The sequence below is a fragment of the Protopterus annectens genome, chromosome 8.part0 (genome assembly GCF_019279795.1).
Source record: "Protopterus annectens isolate FY-2018-M chromosome 8.part0, PAN1.0, whole genome shotgun sequence".
Taxonomy (NCBI): domain Eukaryota; kingdom Metazoa; phylum Chordata; order Ceratodontiformes; family Protopteridae; genus Protopterus; species Protopterus annectens.
In genome coordinates this window covers 1,707,627,062-1,707,641,071 of record NC_056741.1, presented here as the reverse complement: position 1 = coordinate 1,707,641,071, position 14,010 = coordinate 1,707,627,062, and the positions used below count along the sequence as shown (strand labels likewise).

The window sequence follows — 14,010 nt, the reverse complement described above, 5'->3', positions numbered from 1 at the left end:
GAAGTAGCCATGGCAGCAGCTTGTGCCCGTGTCTTTGCTAATATGGTCATATGGAGTTGGGAATGGTTATACATTTTCAAATCCACATTTTTGAATTATTAGACTCGGTATTTTAGATTTTTGAATGGCATGTGTATTTTCTTGAAAAATTCAATTAACCATTTAACTAAGTTTATAGAATATATTAATGATACAACAGAATTTTTGAAATTTATACATTTATATGTTAGAAATGAGATTAATTATTTTGATGTTACTTTTTATAAGGTCAATAGAGGCTTTAAGTCAAATATTTATAGAAAGCCAACTTTTCCAAACTCTTATTTATATTAGCATAGTTGTTATCCAGGATACCAGAAAACTAACCTGGCCAAGGGACAGATGATAAGATTGGCTAGTATCATACTGGAAGATAGCTGGTTTAAAAAGGAAGTGGGATATTTATGTAAGGTGTTTTTGCAAAGTGCCCACCTGATGGAATTGCTGCTAAGATTTAGAGGGGAAGTATCACAACAACTACAGGAAAATGTATACTTATTTTGGGTAGTAGTTCTTGGACTGTTACAGTTTTGTGTGTTTTACAGAGTATGTTGCCTTTATTTCATTTTTTCAAACAGTCACACCACCTAATATCAGAGTCTCTAATGATGGTGGTGATATAGGGATACAGGTGAGTCTATATCATTTTATTGAATTGGGTATTTAGTAAATACCCATTCATTGAACACCTGTTTATCGAAGCCGCTTTTCAGCAAATAGCTGATTTTAACCAGGGCAAACCAGCAGTCGGCCACCATTTGGAATTTGCCTTTTTCTCCACTGTAGTGCAATCACAGAGTTGGTATATTTAGTTTGTGGGGTGTATGGAGGCACAGCTCCTCCACCTTGGCAAGATTTAAATTTTATTTATTTATTTTTTTGAGGTCGCTTGGGTGGTCAACTGCTTGTGTGCTGTAGTTAAAATCTGCCATTTGCTGAAATGCAGGTTTGATAAATAGGTGTTCAAAAATGGGTATGTGCTGAATACCCATTCAACGAAATGTAGTAGACCCATACAGTCAGGGAGTGCAGAGGTTCAGTCTGACAATGAGGTTGTGACTCACACATCCACTGGCCATATTTTGGACACAGTCAGTATGCCTATGCATACCCATTCCAATGAGCCCTCAGATATAGGACAGATTGAGGCTAACACAGCTGATTGGGGTAGAGTGGTTAATCCTGTTGCAGAGCTGTTTGAGTCTACCCATAGCCATCATGAGGGCATGGTACCTCACAGGATGGTTGGTAGAAGTGCTTGGAGGAAGCCTACTGTCCAGTCTCATCCTGATACAGGTTTGTCATTACATGCCACCAGATGTATGTATGCATGTATAGGACCATCATGGAGATGCAGGCAAGTTCCACCAGTGACTTGGAAGACATGGTATGAGTCCTAGACATGCCACATTCTGATGTGCGTGACTGACTCAACCATGTGGGTGACTCATTGGATGGAATGAGTGACACACTGGATCAGGTAGTGGCTGTGGTGGAATGTCTGCTGGGGGAGGATAGGCATCAATATGTGCAAAGACTTGCAACATGATCTGGTGTTAGTGATGTGGCTGTGCAAGATGCCGGCACTGCTTCTACTGCTCTGTCTATGACTGAGGTGTCTACACCCAGATATGGCTGGCCACAAGGTTATGATCCTTGATATAGTCAAGAAGATAGCTCATTCAGCAGACATTGTTGACATTCAGATAACAACCCCACTTTGAACCAGAGACATGCAAGTGACAGTGTAACCTCTGGCAGAGGCAGTTCACATGGTTGAGAGTGATGGCACTGAACTGAAAACTCTACCACTTCAGACCGCTGAAGAAGCAGTATTTTGTTGCCACAAAGCGCTAACATTTTTATTTTTTACATCAATAAATCTACGTGTGGTATTTAGCCATGGTGGTTGGAGCCTGGAATTCTTTCTCTCTATAATTGTCTTGTTGATTGTTTTGTGTATAGTGGGTAAGTGACTGGCTTGATGCCAGTTATTGTGTATAGTGCATATTTGTGTATTGCAGATATCATTCCTATAATGCAATGATGCCATTGGTGGACACCACACACAGGTTCAGACTGAGTACATTTACAACTAACAGTAAGCAGGTATATCAGTTACATTTAAATTTTTTTAACTTCTTACACATTTGTTCATGTACTGCACACACATTACTGCAGGTATAAGTTATGTCCTCTGTGGCTGTCTGTGTCTAACAAATCCATTACATGGGGAAGTAAAGTTTGTGGACATTGGCTGGCATCAGTTTTTATATTTACATGTGCTCAGGTTGTTATGTGTATTCCTTCATTGAGTGTGCATGCTATTGTTTGCCTCCTAGGTGGTGAGTGTGTGCACTATCCTTTGAGTCATAGGTGGTGAGTGTGTGTGATATCTTTTGCCTCTTAGCCAGGGCAAGGGCATATTGTGCACTCCTTTGTCTGTTGGTTCCCTCTGCAGCTGGAGGTTCTCCCTCAGAATCCTGGTCTGTATATGCTTGAGGTGCTGGCCCTGCCTGTGGTCCAGGAATGTGTGGCCCTGGCCATTATTGTCCCTGTTGCAGGTGTTTCCACAAGATGATATTGTCCAACATGGCACAGACTGTGAGAATTACTGCACAGGGGACTGGGTCATACTGCATGGCACCATCTGATGTGTATGGACAGTGGAATTGTGACTTCATCATGCCAAACACATGCTCAGTGATGTTTCTGGTTTAAGTATGGGCATCACTGTATCCTTCTTCTGTGGGTTTGTGTGTATATATGATGGGTGTCATGAGCCACAGTTCCAGTGCAAAACCTGCATCACTCAGTAGATAGCCTTGAAGAACATCACCCCTAGGAAACCTTGTGTAAAGCTGAGAAGTGTGACATATGTGTGAGTCATGGTACGTACCTGGGTTTCCTGCACACACACATTGAGAATGATCCCTTGAGCATTGGAGATAACCTGGCAGTTGATTGACTGGAACCCCTTTTTGTTGTATGTCCTTCTCTGCTCACCAAGTGGACTTTTATTTTTATGTGAGTGCATTCTATGGCCCCCAAATCATCAGGGAAGTATGCAACAGCATAAAATTCCTGCATTGTTTTTGCTCTCTCTTCTTGAGTACATGTAAAACAGACGTACTCCCTTGCATATTCTAGCACAGCATTAAGACATTGATGCAATATGCTGGATGCTGAGGCCTGTGATATCCCTGGTATATCCCCTGTGGGTCTCTGGAATGTACCAGTAATTAATATTCTTAATGCTACACATACCTATGTTTAAATTGGTATATGTTCGGCACACTTTACCCTGGGTCTGAGGTGGGAGTGGCAGAGATTGCAGAGTTCCTGTAGTGTTTCCCTATTAAACTTGTATTGCTCTACTATTTCAATATCATGTAGTCATAGGTTCATAGGTAGGTACTAGGCTATCGGCCCAAGGGCCTATGCAAGCCTAGCCAACAAGGTTCCCTGGCGTATGCCACCCAAGTAAGTTATTTTCCTGTGCCACTGATGAGCAGACCCACAGAAGTGATCCCCGGGGTGTATTTCCTATTTCCCATCCACTCATCAAGATTTTTCTTGAAGAGTGCTAATGAAGAATTTTGCTTGACATAGATGGGTAGCCTGTTCCAGAGTATGGGAAGTCCCTGGGATAGGAATCTATCCCTCCAGCATGTCCTGTTTATTGTGATGACAAGGTTTAGGTCCCTAGAGTGTGTAGCTCTGAGGGATTGGGATTTCTTTAGGTGTAGCATGTCCAACAGCTCTGGGTTTGACATAGCTTTATGTGTTAGGCAGAGATCACCTCTGAGTAGGCAATATGCTGTGGAGTAAAGCTGGAGTTTTTTGAGGCGGTCAGTGTAGGGCATTTGTTTGAGTCCAGTAATCCTCTTTGTGAGGTACTTCTGTGGCCTTTCCAGCTGCTGCAGATGTCTTGTGAGGTACATTCCAAAAGGGGCGTTGTACTCTATAATGGGTCTAATGAGTGATGAGTAGAGGGTAACGATGACCTCTTTTTTCCTGGATGAGAACCCTTTTATGATGAGGTGTGCCACATAGAAGGACTTCCTGACTACTGTGGCGATGTGACTATCAAAGGAGAGACTACTGTCTACCTGGGTCCCAAAGTCTCTTATCACGCATTCAGTGTTAAGTAGATTGCTGCCTATATGGTAGTTCATGGGTACAGAGTTTTTACCAAAGGGGATGACACTGCACTTTTTGGCATTGAGCTTGAGGCCATGGCTCTGACACCAGGCATCTGTCTCAGAGAGGCCCTTCTGTAGGATGTTCACATCATTTGGGGACTTGACTATGGCTCCTAGTTTGCAGTCATCTGTGAACTTCATTAGCCAGAGGCCTTCTGTGTTAGCCTGTACTTTAGAGAAGTAGATACCAAACAGAGTGGTCCCAGGACGGAACCCAGTGGTACTCCACTTGTCACTGGTTTGAGGTCAGATTTGGAGTCTGCAACTTTTACAGTGTGGGTTCTGTCAGTGAGCCAGTTGGCAACCCATCTTGTGATGTAGGGATTTATGCCTAGTTTATTGAGTTTAGCTATAATTCCAGAATGGGGAATAGTGTCGAAAGCCTTGGCGAGGTCAAGATAGGCTGTGTGAACCACTTTACCCTCATCTACAGCTTTGGTTACTGCCTCAAAGAAGTCGATCAGTTTCAGGAGGCATGATCTGCCTTTCACAAACCCGAACTTGGTGGGATCCAGAGATTGGAGGTTACCAATGTCTTTGTTTATGAGTTTCATGATGATACGTTCCATGGCTTTGCAGACCAGGCTCGTCAGGCTAATAGGTCTATAGTTCCCGGGATCAGTGGAGGCTCCCCCTTTGTGGAGTGGAATAACTGTTGCTGTGCGCCATTCAGTGGGCACAAAGCCTGATTTGAGGCTATTATTGAACATGGTGCTTAAGTGGGGAGCCAGTTCATTCTGAAGTTCATGTAAAACGCAGCCTGGGATGTTGTCAGGTCCCATGGATGCTGTGTTTTTGGCTTTAGAGAGTGCAGCTTTCACCTGCGTAGTTGTGATTACAGGGACTCTGCATTCTTCCTGTATAGATATGGGCCCTTTAGGGGGTGGGGTGGGGGGGTAAAGTTAGCACTGAACCTATCTGCTAGGATGTTGGTAATATCTGTTGGTTCTGTAATTTTCATGCCTTTGTGCTGTAACTCAGAGCAGATCTGGTTGTTGCTATTGAGATTCTTGACATAGCTATAGAATGCTTTGTGGTTGTCCTTGGAATTAGTGGCAATTTTATTTTCGTAGCTAGCTTTGGGGGATCTTATAAGGGATCTCAGCTTCATACTGAGGCTGACCAGGGAGCTCCTCCACTCATGGGATTTTACTCTCTTTTGCAACAGTTTCTTCCTTCTGTTGTACAGTTTGTTTATGGCAGGGGACCACCAGATTGGCTTCCTTTTTTTGGAGGATAGCGTCTTGGTTCTGTTTTGGATAGCACGATCCATGCACTCATGTAGGTGTTTATAGAGCGCATTTGTGTAGGATTCAGCAGTTGTAACAGTATTGTCCATCTGCATGGGTGTCATGAAGTTCACCACTTCTGTCTTAAGAAGCATGAAGTTGGCTTTGGAGAAATTTCTTACTGTGGTTTCCTTAATGGGGGGTGGGGGTGGGATTTGGATATCAAGGGTGATGAGCTTATGGTCGGATTGGACCAACGAGGAGTTGATTTCCGGTCATTCATGTTGGTAATGACTAGGTCTAGGATATTGTTGCCCCTGGTGGGGGTGTGGATAAGTTGATCTAGGGCATTGGAGTTTATGAATTCCAGAAAGCGTTGCACTAAGGAGTTAGTACATGAGTAGTTTTCCCAGTTAATGGTGGAGTAGTTGAAGTCACCCATTATTAGGAGCATTAGTCCATGATATGTTAAACAGGGTCTGAACACCCTTCTTCTCCTTGGCCAAGGTCTATCAACAAGAGCAACAGCATAGATTTGGGCCTGTTGCACATATACATGCAAGACAGCAGCAGCCCCTGCGTTGCTTTTTTTTTCTAAGTGTGATGGTGGCTGCATTCAAATAGGTTTTGGAGTTCATAGCAAAGAGCTAAAGCAAGTGTACATGATTACTTTATGGCTTCCTGAATGACTATAACATCTTAGACTGGTTAATTAGCATGCAATTTGACTGGTTATGCTTTCATTAGAATACTTTGCCATTTACCTTTGTATTCCAGCTATGCATGATGTGTAGAGCTATTTAATGAATACAAAATAGAACACTATTGTGACACACACATGGTAGCAGCACAAAGATTAGCCATTTATGAATTGTCCCTTTGTGTTTTCAGACTTTTGTTTGAATCTGTTTCAGCCTTTCAGCTTTTCTGTACTAGTCACAAATCACTTCTTGCCCCACAGGGGTTAGTAGTGTTCTATGTGACTCAACTGAAGTTAAATGTGCTTTCTCCATTAGTGTCTCAGCTACACCACATTTTCTTTTATACTCTTATTTTGATTTTTTTCTCCAAAATCTTTCATTTCACAGCATTAATCAAAACACATTGTTATATAACTAGCTATATTTTTCTTGTTATAATTTTTGGAGTAACAACACATGAAAGGCTGTTTTTAACTTACAATTCATTTCTATAAAAATACCACCAGCCCAAAAAACTTTAGAAGTGTTGCTATAAAATTTAGCTGTAACCAAATAGATTGTAGACATAGTGCTAAAGCCTGTCTGAAAGTCATGCTGTGCATCAGATAAAGGGCCATTATTGTTTATATGGCCTAGAGCAGTGGTGCACAACCTTTTTGGCTCAGGGACCATTTACCAAACAGTTCAAGGGACATTTACCATACTTTGAAAGGTTTGGGGAGGCCACATTATCATGCACGACATGTACTTGTCCATTCAAAATAGCATGTTGGATATCCAGAGATTTCAACTAGATTATTTTCTCAAGAACTTAGTGCCAGAAGTTTGCAACTAGCTTGAAGTCTCCTCTGCCAATGGCATGTCTTGATGTCTCCTGATGATGTAGGGGAAGACTTCTTAGGCAGAGGGTTGACTAGTGTTCAGGGTTAAATTAATAAGATATAATGATAGTATAGGGAGCTGGGTTGTAGCAATTTTCAGGAAGACCGGGTAAAATCAACCATGTTTGGAACTTTTTCCCATTTTTTAAACATTTATTTATTTAATTATTGGTTGCATTTCTTTACAAAAGAACATAGGTCAGAAGTTACAAACAAAAGTGCTTGTATTGTTTACCACTTGCTGAGCAGAAGACGTGCTCATTATTATCAAAAGATGATTATAATAAGTTATATTTGATGGTATGAACATTTACAAAGAAGAAGCTTGGAGTCTCTGCATAGCTATTCAACATATTTTCAGTTGGGCAGTAAGTTTTACAATTGAATTCCAAATGTTTAAATATTCAAGCTGCAATTGTGTCATTAAAAATGATTTACAGCAACAATTCTGCAACTTTTTCTAATCTCTAAAAATAATTTTGCGCAGTATATAATGGGTAAAGCAGAAAATACTTCCTTATTAGTTATTGTAGCATGAAGAAAAGCATCAATGTAAAAATATGAAATAAATCATTCTTCTGTTGAAAGCAAAGAAAGAAAAAAACAAGCTATCCAGTATATAACATGCTGCTGTTGTTGTTGTTTACCTCAGCTGAACACAGAAGTCGTCCCAAAAGAAGTTATTATGCATTACTTGAATGAAACATTTGAAGAACATTTTTGTCGGTGATCCTTGTCACTGTCAGAACGTGGTAATAATATCCCCCCTCCAACATCATGACCTTGTCATTGATAAGAGGGTATATGCTTTCTCATGATATTCATCTGTATGTATCTAGAGCATACTTAGAAATCTGGACTGTGAGTACAGGTCAGACAAGCAAGAATCCAAAATGAAACCCCTATGATGTTAGTTAAAGAATCTGTTAGTCTCATGAAGGATAGAGGTATAGGCTCTTACCCACTAGATCCAGGTGTCACTTGTCAGGCAGGAGCAGGATAGATTAAGATGAATTATACAATGCCCCCCCATTAATATTCCAAAATGTGCATGCTGATTGGCTAGCATGCTCATTGTAAATCCCACAATATACCAACGGAAAAAGGTCCAGTCACCCGGAATTTTTTCCGTTGGTATAAAGTCCTCAAAACATTTTTTTAAACAAATAAAAAAAAAGAAAGAAACAGAGCAATGGAGACTTTCTTTTCTCTGTTGCTTCCGTTTCAAAGCATTGATATACTGGGTATGCATGGGACACAAGTCCCATATGCATGCGCAGTACATCAACATAAGGAAGCAGTGTACCACAACCAGCGGAAGAACAGTAATGCACCATTATACAAAGACATTATTTAAGAAAAGTAAGTGTTTTTTTTTTCTTAAATAATGTCATTGTATAATAGCAATAAACGACTCTGTGGTTGTTGTATATTGAAATTTACCCATGGTTGGCTTTATTTAATCACTTGGGCTTCGCCCTCATGATTAAACCACACCAACTGTGGGTAAATCTTCAATATACCACACCACTTCATCGGTTATTGCTTTAATAAACCCTCATAAAAACTGCCTTTTAGGACATAGAATGCCATATTACTACCCCAAAGGCACTGGCACTTGTGCAGGAATTTCAAATATATCAGATTAAAGAGATCTTTATTCAAATTTCAGCTTTGCCTCTGGTAGCAGATTTCTCAAGTTATTTTGCAGTTGGTCATTTGGAGAACATTCAACAGGTGAGGCGGTAATTATAAGCTTGTAAATTCTATACATTCAGGTATCAGTACATCGGATTGCCATCGCAGTGCCTCTACAAGTTGTGTTTTTGTGTTTATGGCTGTAACAGCTCTGTGTGACTGTTTGGCTTTCTAAAATGCTGTTGTTATTGAGTTGCTCCACAGTTTAGCAGCTAATGATTCTCTTGTTCTCTTGGTAGACTTCAGTTCTTATGTGAGGTGTGTTAGAGTTAGCAATGAAATGCTTTGGATTTCTGTGCAAGTCATAGACAATCTGTAAGAAATGTCTTATAACATAAAGATGATTATGAGCATATTCTATACCAGTGCTTCCTGGTCCAAAGGTTGCTGTAAGACTTTTGGTGGCTTACTGCTTTATGATAGTTTAGAACAGTGCTTGTGGAGTGGTAAATGAGAGTGTAGCTCTCCCTTTTCAAAACAGGGGATAGTAAGTTGTGTGCCATTTACAGAGAAACCATATGCCACTGTGCTGCAAAAATTACCTCATCTAATAATTCAGCCTTTGATTCTATGGGAGAAATGTGGATTTCCCCATTCTTGTGGAAATTATATCATCATTTTTGTCTTTACGCAGTACGATAACAATGTATAACTCTCACACTCTGGCAATTGGTGCAGGGGTTTAAAGATGTGAGCTCTAGTTCCTGAGGGCACTTGGGGTCCTGAGATGCAGGCTTTGATTGTCTCAGCCCCATCTGCCTGCTTTGTGACTTAACCAGACATTGCTCCTAACATTGTCCCTGAAAAGTGATCTTGTGACCCGTGTGCCTACCTGATTAACAAATGGGTATTATTATTATTATTATTATTTATTATTATTATTGTTATAAAGTATCTTCAGTTTCAGCTATGAGCTTCCTTTTGTTCACTAAACTTCTGTCTCTACATCATCCACATATTTTCTGTAGAAAGGCTCAACTCTCCCACTAAGTAAATAATTTTGCCCCCCCTTGTGTATTTACTTGCAGTCTGTATAATCTTTGAAAGGTACATTGCAACTTGTGCTCCCACTTTTGCGAACTTGGTTTTGACAAGATGGGAGGAAACCTATATCCTGAGTTCAAAATTCAACTCCTGCTGGACATTATATCGAAGGTTTTTAGACGATATAGTTATTTTTTGGATAGTCAGTAGGGAGATGTTTGAAGAATTTATGGAATACATTGGTCAAACGACAGATTTTCTTAAATTTACGCACCATATGTCATACGACACCCTACAATATTTGGATTTGGAAATTTATAAAAAGAATAACAAATTAGAATCTAGGATTTACAGAAAATCCACTTTTTGTAATTCCTTTCTTCATTTTAAACGTGCACACCCTTCACACTGTAAGAGAATTATAGTGAAGGGACAATTTGTAAGGGGGTGCCGCATGACTAGTGCTGATAGTGATTTTATAGTTGAATGTAATTTTTTGGAGAAAATGTTTGTTGAAAGAGGCTATCCTAAGGAATTTGTGGAAAATATTAGGAAAGAGATTGAAAATGGTAGAAAAAATAAATTTAAACCAATTAAAGGAGATAGAATTAATAATGATAATGGTAATATTGTATCAGGAAAAGATCTAAATGCTACTAATAATTTTCATCAAGCATTAGTTTTGGAATATAACGTAATAAATAATAATATTAGAAATGTATTTCAGAAGGAATGGAATAGATTTGTTTCCCTTACTGATTTGGAGTGTATCGTTGGACTACCTTTTAAGGTAGTGTATAAAAATTCGAGTAGTATAAAGAATATTTTAGAAAATAAAGAAAGAAAGAAAACACATACAGGAGGTAAAATAAAATTAGGTACATATAAGTGCGGACATTGTAACCAGTGTGAATACATTATGAACAGTAATGAAATTTATCTCGAGTGTAGGAAAAAGTGGATTAAGAGTAAAGGGTACTACAACTGTGACTCAAAGGGGTTAGTATATCTAGCTGTTTGCCACAAATGTGAATCCTTGTATGTGGGGAAACAGAAAGAACCCTAAAATGAAGAATATATAGACATGTCTATGACATGTCGAAGGGTAAGGAAACTAACGCCCTATTTAAACATTCCAGGGAATATGATGGTTGTAAATTCCATTTCACAGTACTTGAACAAATTAATAAAGATATAAGGGGTGGCCCATGGAAGGAACAAATAGAATATAGAGAATTATGGTGGCAAGTAACCCTGGAATCAGGAAAAAATCCAGGGCTAAATGACTTTATTTCTATTTTGCCACTTTTAAAACTGAGGGCTGCTAAGCTTTGTATGGTGTTCAATGAATGTAATATTTCTTGTGGACTGAAGGTGTCACTGTTCGCATACAATGGCTTGTTAAAAGAAATTCAAAACCAATTCATACACTATTAATTTTTAAAGCATATTTTATACATTTTATAGTCTTTTATAATAAAGTGTTTATTTATTGTAATTTAAAATTTTATGTATTGATGGTAAATTTTACAAATTATTACACAGAATGATTAAGAAAGTTAATTTAATAGTAACACGATGGGAATGATGAATAACTGAATATTCATGAGGTTATTTAAATATTCATATACTCCAACTGAGTATTGGTTTATTTCTTAATTGGAATTTTGAATCCATTGGTTCTTGGCTTTTAGAGAAAATATAAGATAATTGTAATGAGGTTTAGGCTACACATCTGAGAAAGTCTGATTTATGTGGACGAAAACGCGAAATTTTAATACGAGGCGTTTATGGTATTTTAATTGCAGTTTCTCAATGAACTACGAGTGTTTCCAGCATTAATTCATCTAGTTCTTTCGCCCGTGGCACCCTGTTTGTTTTTACATTGCAAAATGTACAACTTCATAGGTAGTATGAATGCACTTATTTAAAATAAACTCACTAACTAAACATCCATGAGCCACTTAATGTGCTGTCTCTCTTATTATTTAGCCAGCTTCACTATAAATTTATCCTTGTCTTATGCATGTCTTTAAAGCATCACCCTTCCAGATCACAGGTGTTTTCCTCCCTCAATAACCTTATGTAGCTACCTTAAAATCGTCTAGCTGTACACTGCAGTGTTGGCCGTATCTCTCCATGACAGAATACTTCAAGTCAAGCTCTACCTATTCTTCTATTTCACATTAAAGTATTTATTGTTATAAAAAGGGCAGACATATTTGTTTTATTATTGGGGATAAGAAAGAAACACCAGTGCAGTGATAGAAAATATAATTGAATAATGTGTTTCTCTAAGTTTGGAGAAATATGTGTTCATAACTTTGTCTCTTTAATTTTGTTCTTTTCCAACTGATCATAAGGAAAGGATTGCTTAAAATTATTTTACTTATGCAAAAACAAAAGACAAATATGTGTTTATATACCTGCTTGAAATAACTTGCATTACACTAATGTTCATAGCTTAACTGGGGTTAAGAGAAAAATGTATCATATTGAAATGTTTAGAAGTGATGCGTTTACCTTTGATATCATAACATAAATTATCATTTTTTTATTCTTTTATGAACAGGGAGAATGTTCTCAGAAGTGCTACAACATTTTCGTCATAGAGAGCACATGTGTGGCTTGGTTCTCTTTTGAGTTTATCCTTCGATTCATTCAAGCAAGGAGTAAATGCAGTTTCTTTAAAGCACCGCTCAACATTATTGATGTATTGGCCATTTCACCGTATTATGTGTCACTCCTTGTACAGGATGGACTTCAGCAAGATGATAAACCATCAGGTAACACTTATTTGGAAAAAGTTGGGTTAGTTCTTCGCATTCTTCGTGCCTTGCGGATTTTGTATGTCATGCGTCTTGCTAGGCACTCCTTAGGCTTGCAAACTTTGGGCTTGACAGTGAGAAGATGTATCAGAGAATTTGGACTACTTTTACTTTTCTTATGTGTGGCTGTTACACTTTTTGCCCCTTTAGTCTACCTTGCTGAAAATGAGATGGGACGATATCATGAATTTACTAGCATTCCTGCTTCATACTGGTGGGCCATTATCTCTATGACAACAGTTGGTTATGGTGACATGGTACCAAGAAGCATTCCGGGGCAGGTTGTAGCCCTCAGTAGTATTCTAAGTGGAATTTTAATTATGGCTTTTCCTGCTACATCCATCTTTCATACATTTTCTCGATCTTACCTTGAACTGAAAAGAGAGCAAGAAAAACTTCAGAGACATCTACGGATTTTAAAAAGTGAGATGCAAAATTCAGAAAGTGATACATTTGATGATGCAGACAGTTTGCTTTTTGATTCACATGATTCACTCGAGGGCTACAGAGAAATAGAAAATAAGACACTTGGTTTGTATGGAAATATTTACTAGCTATACTCAGCTAGGGAGTAGTGAAATCATAATTTTCAGCATTTTCTAATACTGCTAAAAATAAACTGAATTTTATGTACTGGAACATTTTGACCAAAGAGAATTCATGCTGCATCATCTGAGATATTTTCATGACAATGCTTTTCATTTAAAAAAAAAAGATTGCAAAGCATCCTCATTATGGAATAGTTGTGCTCGGTAGACAAAGCAGGCAAATAAATGAATTTGTTTAAGCATCTTATATCATTCTTTTTTCTGTATAATTAGGTGTGCTTTTATATAGAAGGAAAATGTGAAGTATTTGTTTTCTAAGCTGGTGCATTTGTCTCTATAATACGCATTGGTCCACAGGACAGAATTATATTTTCACTTCTTTAGTGCATCCTAATCAGTTTTTTGTACTGTAAAACTGCACATGAAAAATATAACAGTGGTTAATGAAACAGGTGAAACAAATGAATATGAAAACAATTGCTGTAAACACGTCAACTTCATTTGTGCAATGAGTTTTGTTAGTCGGTAAAAACAGTCCTGTCATTCAGTGCTGGAAGAAGGAGTGTAAATGAGATAACAGAAAAAGTATGGAGTGTAACTTTCAAAGTTGTAATAATAAATGCATCTGGTTATTATTTGTCTTTCTGGTCAATAGTAAGCATGAGATTGAAAACAGTGTCACTATAAGCAAGACAGTTCTTTTTTACTTTTTCTTTTCAGAAAACACACTTCTTGGAAAATTGAAGAAACAGTTTCACCTGTAGGTTAATTAGTTTGACAGTTGAATGATATAAGCAGTGATCTTCACATCAGTAATTACAATACTGTGCCCAAGAGTGAGTACAGGTGTTCTGCTTTCATCCAGCATCTAACTGTGAGCAACAAACGCAATGTGCA

The 14,010-nt window shown here is 38.3% G+C and overlaps 1 protein-coding gene across 1 annotated transcript in view; it reads left to right on the top strand.

Moving 5' to 3' along the window:
• The window catches only part of KCNG4 (potassium voltage-gated channel modifier subfamily G member 4), a 223,267-nt gene extending 209,519 nt beyond the window's left edge, over positions 1–13,748 (top strand). Inside the window, exon 2 of the mRNA XM_044081236.1 lies at positions 12,310–13,748. Within this exon, the coding sequence (XP_043937171.1) occupies positions 12,310–13,119 (810 nt within the window). The 3' untranslated portion in view covers positions 13,120–13,748. The remainder of the gene's footprint in view (positions 1–12,309) is intronic.
• The last annotated feature ends 262 nt before the right edge of the window (positions 13,749–14,010 follow it).